This window comes from Triturus cristatus, chromosome 2_2 (assembly GCF_964204655.1).
Source record: "Triturus cristatus chromosome 2_2, aTriCri1.1, whole genome shotgun sequence".
Lineage (NCBI taxonomy): Eukaryota > Metazoa > Chordata > Amphibia > Caudata > Salamandridae > Triturus > Triturus cristatus.
Window position 1 is genome coordinate 922,951,284 of NC_140582.1, and position 15,583 is coordinate 922,966,866.

At 44.1% G+C, this 15,583-nt stretch overlaps 1 protein-coding gene across 1 annotated transcript in view; it reads left to right on the forward strand.

Annotated features, from left to right (window-relative positions):
* ANAPC4 (anaphase promoting complex subunit 4) overlaps window positions 1-15,583 on the forward strand; it is a 259,145-nt gene that overhangs the window by 57,359 nt on the left and 186,203 nt on the right. The window contains exons 8-10 of the mRNA XM_085642313.1: window positions 3,758-3,865; window positions 5,820-5,903; window positions 6,978-7,064. Coding sequence (XP_085498439.1) covers window positions 3,758-3,865; window positions 5,820-5,903; window positions 6,978-7,064 — 279 coding nt within the window. The remainder of the gene's footprint in view (window positions 1-3,757; window positions 3,866-5,819; window positions 5,904-6,977; window positions 7,065-15,583) is intronic.

Consider the following 15,583-nt stretch of genomic DNA (forward strand, 5'->3'; position numbering starts at 1 on the left):
CCCCCCCAATGACCAACTGCGCTGTTATCCATCTTCCTGATTGATCAGTTGATACTGATTTAATAATACCTCCAATACCTGATCTAATTAATATCGCGATCCCCTTACTATGGGATGTCTGCTCAGAGGAGCAATAATGCTCAACCCATCTATACTTCCCAAAGGCAGCCTTACACTCCAAACTACTCGGGTGGGTCTCTTGTAGGAGGAAGATCTGAGCTGTGGATTGTTCAAGAAATTTCATCACTAACCTTTGTCTACGTGGACATCGGAGCCCATTGATGTTCCACGAGACAAATCTGATCTTGGTAGTCATTATGGTTTGCGGACCCTTTCAACTACCCAGATCTTAATCATACACTGTGGGAATGCCTTACATCTTAAGACGCAATTGAGAATGAGAACAATTTTTATATTTTTCTCCCACTGCAACCCCACCTGTGTTCCCCCTCTTCCCCTCCTCACCTTCCCTCCCCCCCAGGTGACCCCAAGAATCCCTCTCCACCCTGGGGAACCCTCCCTTCTTCTCTGGGCATGAGCCCTATGGACGAGGACCCTTGGACGTGACCAGAACAAAACTTCACCATAGGGAAGGGCCCAATTGCACCCGGGGACCAGCGGCTCTTATCTATACGTTTACTAGAAAATAAAAAAATGGGGGTTTTTTGGGGGTTTTTTTTAGATAGATGCCTATACCCCTCTATTTTGGATCTGCTCCATTTCCGCTTATTTTGTCTATTAGGACATCAACATCCTCTATTTGGTGTAGATTATGCATGTGGTTATTCCACATGATCCGAAGGGATGCAGGGAACCTCAACTGAGCCTTAGCCCCCAATGAATTTAGAATAGCCATTCTTTTGCCCAGCTCCCATTGTTTTGTTGCCGTGGTATGGGAGACGTCAGACCGGATGGAAAACGAAAGTGGCCTGGAAAAGGAATTGCTCTTAACCTGCCCGGCTTTCAAGGCCAAGGATAAAAAAAATTCCTTAATGGCATAAGTAAGAAAATTCACCAACATTTTCCTTGGCCGCAGCTTTTCTGGGTTCTTCCTATGTGGATCACGATGAATCCTTTGGATATCAGAGGCCAAGTCTATTTCCGGTAGATCTTTTAGGATGGTTGCCTTTAAAAGGGAGATCACAAAATTTTTCATATCGTTCCCCTCCATTTCTTCAGGGACATTTAATACTTTCACGTTATTTTTTCTTGGGTGGTTTTCCAAACGCTCCATGTCATCCTTAAGTTCCCTATTCTATTTTACCAACTTGTCAATCAAGAATGAGGCGGAGTGTAGAGTATTCTTAATCTTGGGGATCTCTAACTCGAGGGCGTCCGTTCTCTGCGAAACGTCTTCGATTTTCTGTGCCAATGACTCACAAGTGGCTTGTATAGTAGCTTGATTAGACTCTGAGGTTGTAAACCTTCTCCCGATGTCCTCCTTTAGACTTAACAAAATATCAGCCAATGAACCTGGAGGAATCGTAGTCGAAGGGAGGGAGGATGTAGATGTTGGTCCGGCTAACTGGGTCTCGTGTGTAGAAAGAAAAACATCCACTTTCTCCTTCACTGGGGGAGTGCCAGGGATATTTTCATGGTTGTCTAGTACAGAGAAACTATTAGATAGCTCCACTGTTGGGTGGACAACCACCTGAAGGCCCAAGGATGAACCCGTCTCCCCTATTACACAAGTAGCGGGGGTAATAGAAGATTGACAGTTTTCTATAAGTGGACAGAGGCCAGATGGAGTAATAGTGGAAGTAGAAGCCATAATGTTTTTTTTTATTCTGCCACCTATCGGAGATGGTGGTAGATAACACCTTATAATCGGTCTTCAGTGATGGTGTTATTCTAAGTGTAGAGGACAGACCCCCTTTAGCTTTCCTCCTCCCCTTTCCCTTACCAGGGGGGGTGCACTCTAAGGTATCTCTCCCTTTATCCTGTCTAGCGGTAGCCTCAACTTCTGTAATCGGGGGGGGGGGAAGCTGAGGGGGTTTAGGGAGATCCGAAATAAGGTTAGGAGCTCTATTGCTCAAGGTACAGCGACAGATGATAGGTTCTAACTTTTGTTTTGTAGTTGCACAATGAGGGGTACTGTAAGGGACACTGCTCTAGCACTTCTCCATGCAGTTCTTATAGCCCTCCTGAAAAAATACAGTCCCAACCAAACCCTCAGTCCCACTCGGCTCATAAGGAGCTCGCAGGAAGGCCCCCTCGGCGTCCGCTGTATTCACCTTGTGGATCGACACTTCCCCACCATGCAGGTCGCCGAGCAGGTCAAAGGGAGAGGTAGGCAAAACAGCTAAGGGATCCAGCACGCCCCCGGGAAAGAAGTCCGAAGCCTTACCTCCTCCCTTCCCGACAAGGACGCAGATGGAACTCTCCGAGCTGCTCCCCCAGCCGACTATTCGCGTCGGCCCGCCACACCTCCTGCCCGGAATAAACCGGAGTGCGTAGACTCTGCAGAAGAAAACCCGGAACTGCAATCCGGGGATCCGCCGCCTCCACTCCTTTGCCGCGCCCACGAATCGGAGCCACGAAGGCTCCAGGACCGCTCCCTCATCGCTACACGTCATTAGACTTTAATAGAAGTTCCACGGAGGACCCTCAATACATCCGAACTTAAGGTAACAGTAGAGCGGGGGGTACGGCATTCATCTATTCCCAAAAAACCATCTCAGAAATGCCGCTATAGCCCCCTGCGAAACTAGGCATTACACGCCAGAGGAGCTTGATTGCGGCCGTTAGCTTCCGCCGCCATGTTCCCACCCCCCCCAATTGCAATATCCTATACTGAGCTAGCTTCCTACACCAGCCAAACCTTCTCTCCTATGCCCGCACGTCTTTGTTCAAACAATACTTCATAAAACATCGCAGAGAATGTTCTGTGTCACTCAGCCCAAATGTGGAGTGTGGAGTAGGTGGCCCTAAACAGGGAAAAAGACTTAGTGGTATCTTTCTTTGCCCTTCTTAGTAAAGAAAGAACCTCCTGCAATGAATTAGGCAACCAGTGTTATGAGAACCAAGTCTGCAGGAGTGAATGGGTATGCATTACACACCACTGTGTAAACCCAGTTTACTTTGATCTTTTTTCCCATACACGTGTTCTTTTAATTTTATTTGTTTCATTACTCAAGTACGTAACTTTTATTATTGCATGACTGTTGCCTTCTTCCTTATGAAGGTGACTATGGATCAAAGTGTTACTGATATAGTGCTCAAGCCGGAATACTGTGTTTTGATATTGCCTGGGTAAGTGGAATTTTAAGTTGTTGATATGGGGTGATAGAGAAAGAAACCATATTTGGTAACCCCCAAAGTGATACCCATTTTCCAATTTTCCCATCTTTGTCAAAAGATAGTTGGGTCAGAGTTACTGCTTTAAAATTTGAATTAATCACTTCCAAAAGCTCAGTCTCAGTTTAACATGTGGTGTAGAAAGTACTTAGTAACATGTTCCTAGAAAGGACTTAATGAATTAATATATAAAGATGTACAATTTAGGTTCTGCTTATACTTGATGGCGTGGTGGGTAGATTGGCCAAAGATCATATCAATGGGTGGGTGAACCTGTGAAAGACGGAATGTAATTGGAAAGAACTTCTTTGCCAGATCGACACCTGCATAATATATTGGATTTGCTTTGTGTGAATTAGCACCTAAATCTCTTGGCCAACTCTGTAATTAGTATTGAAAATATTTTTACCACATGTATCCTTCCAATTATACCCAACTCTCACAAAATGTTCCTTTCCAGGTTATTGGCTCTTGCCTTAGTTTGTGCATGTCTAACGACTTGAAATCCTTGTCTGTGGTTACAGAAGTTGCAACGAACACTACTACTCCTGATGTCACTTATTTTCAGGTGAGTTGCTTTGGTGAACTCAAAATTATATTTGTTTACATCTTTGCTGTAACACTTCCGTTCACATTTTAATATCCTGTCCCCAAAAGTATCAGTAGCTGTGAAAGACACTTGCTAAAGCTCCTAGAAGTCTAACACGTTTAATTGCTAAAAATATAGCTAACAGCAAAAGTATTCTACGTGTGTTACGCAAAGGCAAATGACTAGCGCTTCACCTCCTGGACCATTGGGGCATACAATGCTAAATTCAGTACATTTTATTCTACGTTTGTACATCCTCTTCTATACAGTTTGTGGAGGAAAGAACGCATTATTAAACCTAAAATCAAGATAGATACCAACGAGCGAGGTGCCTAGCTGTTCCTGTGGGAAGATATGAGAAGACTTTTGAAAGAAAATGCAGTGGGGTCCGGTAGAAAGCTGATTTCACTAAACCTGCAGTTCGCCCTTGTCTGTGTTAACTTCAAAGCGAGGTTACACTTATTAAATGTGCAACATATAACTCTGAAATACACAAAATAGCTGTACATGTTATTGTGCAGTAGTGCAAAGGCTTTGGTAGTACTTTGAATAGGTACAAAAACGATTTCACTTGTGTTAATACAAGCAGATCTAAAATATGTCTTCATAGCTGACTTCTCCTCTCTTTGCTCTATAAGGTACTTATAAAGCAAGTTCTGTACCAAATGTGTTTGCCTGCTTTAAGGCAGAGTCCTATTACTTTCTATTTCCTTATTCCTTTTCATGCATCACTACTCCAGCCCAATATAGATTGCCTTACTCTTCATGGTAATTCTAGCCCAGTGGGAGTTTTAGCTGTACTTCGGTAAAACTGTAATCTGTGTCTTCGAGACTGTTATGTTTTGCTGTCTATGCGACACTTCACTCCATTTGTCTGGGGGAGTTGACAATTTTCTGTGGGCTGCAGAGAAATTCCAGAAACCTGTTGCAGCTGAACATTTTACTCTGGACATGTGATACAGTTTTAGGGAGCCTTAATGCACATTCAACTCGTGCTTCGGTCCAAAAAGACTTTTTTCAGAAAGTATGAAGCCTTTTGGAGAACCAGGGAAAACATGATGTGAACCTTTTTCCAAAAAGACACAACCTCCCTGTCTATATTTTAATGGTTACCCCTGCTCAGAACTTTAAACAACACAGTTCAGTGCTATAATGGGCCCGATAGAAAACACATTATTCTGCCTTGTGAAACTCAAAGGTAAATGTTTAGCCACTTTAGCAATTGACAGTGAAACAGAAATCTCCCAAAAATGGCTCTGTGAAGCTCAGATGAGCGAAAGAACTTAATTCAATTACGTATTGTATTGTAATATTTTTAGGATCCCTGAGAATGTCCCATGTATTGTGGACACTGGGGATGATGGGTATAGTTGGTCCCATGGCTAGTACATCATGGAAAGTACCAACATTCTTGAGGGACACACCGCTGCAACTAAATATCCCTCTACATCTCTGGTGATGGCTTTAGAAGGAACCACCGTTTTAGGGACAACTGAACCTCTAGGAGGAATGACTCCTTTACTGGCAGGGATGTGGAGTTATTTGATGTTTGACATGTCAGTGCAATTTAATGATGGAAAACCTGTGACATGAACATGAAACATCCTATGATGAAACATTATCCAAATAAATAAGGACCGTTCTCGACAAACAGCAAAAATTTTCTTTGTTCCATGCTCAAGTGTTCTTCCAAATGTCCATAGTAACCACTGGGTTGTGCTCCAGTACATTGCTGGACTGCTGAGCCTTTATACCAAAGGTCTACCGTAAAAACATATCCGCATTATTCAACAAATACAAAACTAGATGTATATTTAATTAGATATTGTCACATATGTTGCACACTATCTAATGTAGATTGCTTAGTAAATATTATAGTAATAAAAAGCGCAAATGGCCAGAATGTAAACCAAACTTTCCTTTTATGTTTCAGCTAGATACCAGTTTACTCTCAAACTATTTGCCAGAAGTCACCCGGATGGCACGGAAATTTACTCATATTTCAACTCTCTTGCAGGTAACATGTTCATTGAAGTACTTTTTTACCACTATATTCTCGTGCTTATTTTGGATATGTGTTTTTGACATTTCAAACAATAATTAAAAATTTCCCATGCTTAAGGTGTTGGCAAACAGGAAGAGTGTGATTGAAATTGTATGTATTTGTATTTTAGCAATGTAGTATAGCATTGCTATGGTTTGGTGCAACCAGGTATGATTTCTATTCATAGTTAATTTTCCAGGCCATGGAAAAATTCGGTGGTGTGTGGTTGTGCATTTTCTTTACTGGAGGCTAAGGTAGCCAATAAGCATTGTCTAGTAAATATGAATTAGGTGATCTAGTAATCAGGCCAGAGATGGTGGTTGATGCTGCAATAAGTTTTGTTTTGAATGTGTCCATTAACAAACCGAATTACAACTCATTAAAACATTGGGTTTAGTAATGCCTCATTTGCAGTGTTCTTACTTGTTAGCCTCCTGACTTATGAAGTATTCATGAATTAGTTACATTACGGAATTTTCAATTTTTGCTCTGAAATCAGGTGCTGTTAAACTACACAGGCTTTGCATAATTGCAATGAAGATGTGCCAATTGTATGTTCAATTTGTTAGCATTAGACCTTATTTGATGAAGTATCTCTCCGTCATGTTTTTGTTTGCCACGCTATTTTATGGCTGTAATTAGTTCTTGAACGTTTCGTATCGTTCAAAATGTTGGCTTCTATGTAATTGGCATTTTACTCTACATTGCATAAATATACATGTGCTTGTATTTTACTGATTGCACTGATGCATTCCAAATTATGTGCTTTTTATCCAGTTCTGGATGCCTGTGCACAATCCTCTTGATGTGATTACTGTAGGCTTGAGTGGTAGAAATTAGAAATAGCCACAAAATCTCAGTGTTGACAAATGAAATAGCTGGCTCTGCTAGAGGTAAAAAAATAAAAAAAGAATGAGTTCTGGCAGGTTGTACTAGACATGCTGCCTAAATATTGACATCGCATTTGAAAAGATTGTACTTTTATATACATTCTGTTCCCAAAATCATTAGAAAACTCTGAAATAACCATTTATTTTTTAATTTCAGTATCTGAAGTTGTCATTGTCATGCATGTGTGAAGCATGGGAAGAAATATTGATGCAAATGGATTCCAGACTAACCAAATTTGTACAGGTAGAGCAATCCCATAAATGATAAAGCCACTTAACAAATCCTTGTACTCTGTATGTTGAAATTGTTGGCTGCTGTTTGTTGGAAGATGTCTGAAATCAATTCTGTTTCCAGTATAATTAAGGAGAGTTAGATAGAAATACACACCCATACCACATCTTGTAGTGGTTAGGAACACAGTGGTAGAATATGGATGGATATTCAGGGAAAATCAATCCTATATTATTTTCCCTTTCTGATTAATACAAAAACATACTCCCTATTAGGCAAACCAAAATATGGAACTGCAAAAGGAATAAGTAGTCTATACATTCAAAACCAACCATTTTGCTGTATATGTTTGCCCAAGACTACAGTCATTTTCACACTCCAAAGCGTTCTGTGGATGATCAGAAGGTGAAACAAAAAACAACTCGTCTTTGGAAGACTTGTTGAATTTACCATATCTTCAGACCTTTTCTAAATGAAAGGTTTGCAGGTATTTTTCAGAGACCTAGTTGCACTAGGATAGGAGATCTTCTGACTCTGAGAAACCCTGCAGGTATGTTTATTGTGATAGTTTTCACTTTTACACAAGTACCTGGTCCAAGTGGAAGACCTTTAAGAAACAGTTTTTAGTTTAGTCATTGGCCTGACAGCTGGAATGTTGGTGAGCTGCAGATCTGTCAGTATAATTACATGCTGAGTGCAATTAACTGTGTCTCCTGTTTTCTCACCTCAGACAATGCTCCTCCTCTGTTATAAACATAAAGCAAACCTAAAACTAAAAAGGTGAAAAACAATTGCACTTTCAGCCGCGGACCCTGCAACCTCCACTCCTGCCTTTGATGCAATGTTATGCATAGATGTATAAACATTTGTAAAGTATACTTCTTGCCTGAATGTCATAGTGTTATCTCACCATGCCCTCTACCATGATTCTGCCAATCATTGGTGTTAAAACTGCACTGTGGTCATTGTTTTCTTGATCTAAAGTCTGTAGGTCAGTGCCATCCTGAAAATGCTTTGGCTGTTTCTTCTAAATGAGCTGAACTCTTTTGTCTAGAAGATAATCCAATCTGTGGAAGGTACCAATCTGTAAATGCTTAGGCTTTGTGATGCTATTTCAGGAGAGCCACCTATGGTAGAAGAGAGGAAAAGAAGTAAGGACACATGGTCCTTCATCCTCCCACTCTTGGTATGTCACCATCCTTCCTTCAGCAGGGATATTTTTCCTGAATATGAGTCCTTATCCAGGTCATGTCTCTTTTTGGTATCACTGCTACAATACAAGTTATGTTATGTTAATTTACTCTTAATATAGCGCATATACACCGCCAGGTCTCTTAGCGCTCTGGAAGAGAGAGAAACATAAACAGAGAGACGGACCAGATCTTTAGGTAGTAGAGGGCCTCAGGGCTGTATCGAAAGCTTCTATGAAGAGAAGGGTTTTTAGTTTTTTTCGGAATGGTAAGAGTGGATTCTTTCCGAAGATCTCTGGGCAACTGATTCCAGAGTTGTGGCAGAAGGACCGAAAAAGCTCTCCCACCTTTGGCTGTGGTGTTGAAACGTGGACAGGTCAGCTGACTTGCTTCTGCTGAGCGCAGCACGCGCCCTGGCACGTATTTGAGAAGGCGTTCTTTTATGTACCGTGGGGCGTGTCCGTAAAGAGCTTTATGGGTGATACACAACCCCTTAAACTTCGCTCTCTGCTTAATGGGCAGCTAGTGCAATTCGCTCAGCAGGGGAGTAGCATGAGTTCTTCTGGGCAGTCTGAGAATGAGCCTGGCTGCATCATTCAGTACTACCTGCAGTTTGTTAGTTATTTTCTGGGGAAGCCCCACATATAGCACGTTGCCATAATCAAGTCTTGAGACAATGGTTGCTGACACTATCGTTTTCATAGTTGAGATCTAGAGTAAAGGGACCAGTTTCCTCAACTGTCTCAAAAGCCCTATACAAGTTCCAACCACCGAGTTGACTTGGTTAGTCATCGAAAGCTCCGAGTCGATCTTGATGCCCAGACTTTTCACCACAGGTGCTGGTATGTGGGTGGCTCCTAGCTCCTTGGGCCAGAACTGATCGCTCCAGGGGTTGTTTTTGGTGGACATGGCTAGGACTTGCGTCTTATCTGGATTGATTTTTAAAGAGTTTGCAGTCATCCAGTTGACTGTGAATCTGAGTATGCTCCGAGCTGACTGTTGGGCATGAGCCGAATTATGTATCCTTAGGATGAGTTGGGTATCATCCGCATAAGAGAATACAAGTCTCTACCGAGGTGATCATGACGGGCGCTGCACGTATCTACAGACACAGCATTTACATTTTCTCATTCTTGAGTGGTTGGCTCATCAAGGCAGGCTCTCTGGTTTGTGATTCTTGCAGTTTGTGGTTTTTACTTAGTTTAAAGTTATATACTCTAGTGCTCTTTAAGAGTCTGCAGTTTAAGCAATACTGAATGTATTTCAAACTGTCTTGCAGGTAGTGGTCTTTTAACTGTGGCTGGAGTGTATTGATTCATGCATTATACTGGTTCTGTAAGCTAGACTGACAGTACCATGGTTACAATGGGATCTCAGTGGGAGCAGTTTAGTAGATCTTGGATGCAGTGTCAGTGTCCCTTTTCATTAATGTGATTCTTCATTGGCACATGTATTTGTACATCTAGCGTGTAGGCACACACCTCAATGCTACTTGTCCTAAACTCTGCTCATTGATTCCCTCCTTAGCTGTGACACTTTTTGAGAAACCTATATCCTATATATCCGGTATCTCATATAAACATACAACTCTACCTTCTGGAACACTCTGTCTACCGATATAAGAACTGGTTCAACACTCCATTCAACGCCTGTTAAAGACTCACCTGTTCAGGGTGTATATCACTAAATAATTCCCGCACAGTCTTGTAGGATCAATCTGAACCCCTCGTCTCTGATGATACACTTGTAATCTTCACCCCACCCTCTACCCCTGCAATCATCTTCACTTCCCTCTTCCTTCCTCATGTCACTATTCAGCTAACTCCCTCCCATTCCTCTCCCCACTACCATTCTAGTCTAATCTGGAGTTTTTATATAGCGTGTGTCTACACGGGGGCTCCCAGCGCTGCAAACAGACATCGCAGGTCATTAGAAGCTGTAAGGAGAATTAGTAACTGAATAGCCAGGTGTTCAAGGCTTTACAAAAGTAGAGTCTGTTCTCTAGTAATCGCAGTTCCACGGGTAGATTATTCAAAATTTTAAGTTCTATGTAAGAAGTGGAGCATCCACCGCCATCGGGATCTATGGAACTTGGAGACATTTAATAGATGAGCTTGAACTAAACTTGTCATTCCACTGAAAGCCAGTGGAGATCTTTGGAAGCCTAGGTGACAGACTGATGTTTAGGGATGTTCAGGAGAAGTTGTGCAGCAGAATTCTTTACAGTCTGAAGCCTTCTGACGACCTAATGAGGTGAACCAAGATAAAAAGTGTTCTTGTAGTCGAAACGTGATAAGACGAGGGCTTGGAAATCACTCTTCTGGCTGTGAAAGGAAGAAGATAATTAACCTTCCTCAGCAGTCTCGGAATGCCATAACAACTGGCAGTAAGCTGTTCGGCTTGATGGTCAATCGTAAGAGTGGAATCCAACCACATCCTGAGGCACTTTATCGCGCTTTTTGGGGTGGGCAGCTTGCTCAGGCAGTCTGATAGAGAGCTCAGGATGCTGCCGCAAAAATTATTGCTCAGCAACAAACCCTCAGTTATGTTCTCCTGTTTCAGTCTGCAGCCAGCCATCCAACTGGCTACTTCCTGAAGGCAGGAAGTCCAGGACAGATAACTTGAGCTGGGGCGGGAGAAATTGACATAACCAACTGGACCATTACCCCTCCCATCCGCAAATCCTAATCCTACTCATGTCTTTCCCTACTCTTCTCCCCACTCACATCCTATCCTCTCCTCGGCTGTGCTTTCCAGGATCTGTTTCTATTAAACCGATGTCACGCGTGCTGTTTTAACAAATCACCTATTTTGTGTGGGTGGGGGGGGTGGGTGGGTGGGGTGGTGTGTGTGTGTGTGTGTGTGTGTGTGTGTGTGTTCTCTTACAAATGTATGAGTGGCAAAATATAAAGATTGGTGGAGGGAGCTGCTCCTTTTTATTTTGGATTTATCCAGAGAGTAAGCTACTGAGGGGGATGGAGTGGAGCCATTTATGAGAAATTGTTGGATGAGTAATTGTTTCATCTCTGTTTTGAAGACTTTAAAAAGAGAGCGATTGGTTCAGAATGAAGAGGGGATGTTCTAGATTCCGGGGGTGCTTGCAGAGAAGGCTTGTTTGAGGGTTCTTTTTCTTTTACAGTGAGGTCTTTCCTGCAGGAGGTCGTTCTTGCTTCACTGGCAGCGTTGGCATCCTGAAATGGTCCATTTTTATCTGCCAGGTAGATCAGGGTCTTTCTGTGAAGGTGAGGGAAGCTGGCTTTGTATGTAGTGTACCATAATGTGGTACGCTTTACTGGGTTTAAATCAATAATCCCAAATGCCCTCTTTTGTAGTAGTGTGATTGAGTAGTTTAGGCTTATCAGAGGGTAACGTTAACCATTTGTTGTACACACAGTCTCCATAAATGAGATGCAAACTCAAGAAGAAACTAGAGACCAATATATATTTTTACATAATTTTAGGCACCAAGATTTTCGGAACTTGGCAAGTACTTTAGACATTATCAAATTTACAGTAAAAACAGTAGAAATTGACAGCTGTCAGATTTGAGGCATGACCCTCGAACGTGGTAATGATATCCTATGGGAGAAACGTACACTGCATAGGTACACTTGCAGACGAATTACAGGACTGTTCTTTTGGACTTAAGGTAAATAGGGGCCAAATTCCAAGAAAGTACCAAGAGTTCAAGTTTACCTGACCTGGGGTGTCCTGGTGCAAAGTTGCTTTACACGGCGGTAGCCTCAAACACTACCCGTTCAAGTCAATTGGAAAAGTACCTGTAAGAAAATGTCTGCAGGGAGGGTCTGGGGCACCAGTCCAGCAGAGCCCAAGTGAGGAGGGGCGGGGCATTTAGCTCTTGATAGTCTCAGGACCACAGAGACACCATCTTTTTACATGAGCCAAGGCTGGGGAGCTCGGGTACAGAGGTATTTTGTCCGGTGAGGTTGGTGAGTTAGAAGCTCACACGGTTCTAGGTATACTTGTAGAAGAGGGGAAAGAAATACAGCAGGGCCGCTCAGTTGGGAGCTAGCCGCTCTCTGAGTCTCTCGACGTGCAGGTAAGTTTTGGCGGCAGTGGTGGTGGTGCTCCACATGATCACAAACAAGACTTGGTGCTTGCAGCTAGCGCCGGCAACTCTGGTACTAGTGCAGGGCGGGTCCTGGGGGCATGGCATTTCCAAACCTGGCAGGGGGCATGGCATTTGACCTCCTGGAGCACGAAAATCTCTTGATGTTGTGCTGCTCCGTCGGTGGGCCCTGGAGTCGACAGAATGCTGTACCAGGTAGCTGCAGACGGTGCCTGCTGGTGCACGGAAGTGGCTCCTCCACTCCAATGGGGATGCTGCGGGATTGAGGGAGTGCTGGGCAGACCTCTAAGGGTTTGCGGAGGTTGTTGCACTGAACGAGTCAGTGTAGGTGATTGTCGGGAGAGTAGCAGTCAGGCAGGGTTTTGTTCCAAGTTAGATGCTGGTCCACAGTTCTCACGTCTTCAGCTCTTCTTTTTCCTTCCTCTTCAGACAGACTAATCTGAGTTCCTGTTGTCAGGGGGCCACCTAAGTACTACATTTAGGGGTGTTGAGGGGAGTGAAGGGTAGTAGTGAATGGGTTACATACCCCTAGGGTTCCTACACCCCTTTATGATCACTTCCTGTGGGAAGTTGGTAGAACCCTGTCCCAGAGTTCCTAATTCCACCACAAACAAGATGGTGAAACCCTTCTTTCGTGGAGCACATCATGAAGCCCACCTCAGGGGTGTGTCTAGCCTGGAGGTGCAGCACGCCTACGTGCATAGCGAATTCCATGCCTGTCCTGATGCCAAATGGGCCTCAGGGCAGGGGGTGGCATCCCCCAGGTCTAGGGGTAGCTGGGGTTGCATATCAAATACTGCAGGGGCTTTGAAGCCCCCGACCTGGATATGCTAAATCACTCCATCTTGCGGGAGAAGGTGTGAGCATCTTCCTCCAGAGCACGCATTGTTTCTGGCTTCCGAGAGCGTGGGCTTTCAACTGCAGGGGTCAAAACATGTCTTTGGTGGCAGACAGGACGATACCAGTCAGCCAGGACATTAAGAGACTGGTAGGTTTTCAAGGGGCACCTCTAAGGTGCCCACTGGGTGCATGTCATAATAAATCCCAACAGTACAGATTTATTAAGACAAGGTTTTTGATACCAAACACCAAAGGTTTCAGTAAAGCCATAATGTAGCTGGGGAACTCCTAATGACCAGTGCCCCGTACATATACTTGAGATGGCTTCCCTAGTCACAGCACAGGGGCATAGCTGCTCATTCTGATATGCCCTCACATGTAATATAATGCACCCTGCCTTAGGACTACAGAGCCTGCTGTAGGGGTGACTTTCATATATTACATGCAGTAACTTTGGCATGGCACACAGTGAGTGTGTCATGTTGTATTTTCAGTCTTGGTTTGCACCATAACACAGTCTGCAATGGCAGCCTGCAAGCAATTTGTAGGGTGGGGTGGTCCCGTAGGGTGGCCTAACACATGCTGCGGCCCCGAGGGTCTATTTTTAGTACCCAGGTCCTAGGTACCAGGGATACCCCTTACTAGGAACTTATAGGGCTGCTGAAGTGTTTGCCAATTAGACCATTTTACCTTGTTTTTAGAGAAAGAGCACTGGAACTGGGGCCTGGTTATCATGGGTCCAGTCCACATCACTCGTAAATGGAGTGACCATGACCAAAAGGGTCACTTTCCCACACAACCACCCCGCACCGCCTACCCCAAATGAAAGAGAATGTGACTAACCTTTCCCAAGAGTGTGTTCTCATTGTCCAATTTGAAAAACCTGCAAAGGCCATCTGCATTGGCATGGTCAGTCCCAGGTCTGTGTTCCACTATAAAGTCCATACCCTGTAGGGAGATGGACATCCTCAACAGTTTTGTATTTCCCCCCCTTCAGCTGCATAAGCCATTCGAGAAGCCAGTGGTCAGCCTGAACAAGGAAGTGAGTTCCAAACTGGAAGGGTCTCTGCTTCTTCAGGGACCGAGCCACGGCAGAGGCTTCCCTCTCAATGGAATTCCAACGCTGTTCCCTGGAGAGTAACCACCTGCTAATCAAGGTGAGTCCTGCATGCTTGGAAAGGCCTCAAATACCTTTCCAAGGTGGATCCGGTGATCCTGCTAGGTAGAACCATAGACCGCATTATCATCAAGATACACTGCACTAAAAGACTCCAGCCCAGCCAGGACCTTGTTTACCAGCCTTTAGAAAGTGGCAGGGCATTCTTTAGACCAAAGGGCATCACAGGAAACTGGTAATGCCCATCTAGGGTCGAGAATGCTGACTTCTCTTTTGCTCCTGGGGTCAGCCTAGTCGGTCAGTAACCTGATGTCAAATCGAAAGTACTGAGAAACTAGGCTGTCCCTAACCTGACTATGAACCCATCTGCTCTTGGAATGGGGTGTGCATCTGTCTTAGTGACCGCATTGAGGCATCTATCGTAGTCCACAAAGTAACTCGCTCTGGTTTTCCTCCCATGGAATGTGGTTTGGGGACTAAGACCTCTGTGCTGTCCCGGGGACTAAGACCTCTGTGCTGTCCCAGGGACTAAGACCTCTGTGCTGTCCCAGGGACTATCAGAGGTTTCTATCACCCCATCCCTAATTCCAGGATCTTGCCGAGTTCACTCTGATGCTTTCTTCTACTTGGTCCGACTGCCTGTAGATTTTATTTTTGGCAGGTAGACTGTCCACAGTGTCCACATCATGTGTACACCAGGTTGTCTGACCAGGGCTCAAAGAAAAGTGAGCCCAGCATACTGCCTTGGGACTTGCCTGCAGTCAGTCTTCTGTTGGGCAGTGAGGGTGTCTGAGAAAATAAGGTACCCATCTTGAGGGTTGCTGGAGAGGAGGTCCTGGAGAGGTTCACTCTCTACTTCCTGATCCTCATTAGTTACCATCAGCACGGTCACATCAGCCCTGTCATGATAGAGTTTAAGGCGGTTCACATGGATAACACTCTTGGGGCTCCTGGAAGAGCCAAGGTCCGCCAGTTAGGTGACCCCTCCCCCTTCTTTCTAGGATAGGGTAGGGAGCAGGCATTGTTTCTGTCTTCAGAGAGCGTGGACTGTCACTTGCAGTGTGTCAGAAACTTGTCTGTAGAGTCAGGTTGGACAATACTAGTCAGCCAGCACACTAGATACTGGTAGGTATGTCAGGGGGGCACCTTTATTTTGCCCTCTGGGTGCATGTCCTAGTAAACCTAGTACTGGCAACAGTACAGATTTATTAAGAGAAGGTGTTTGATACCAAACACCATAGGTTTCAAGTCAAAATGGAACTGGGGAATTCTTAATGACCAGTGTCCTGTACAT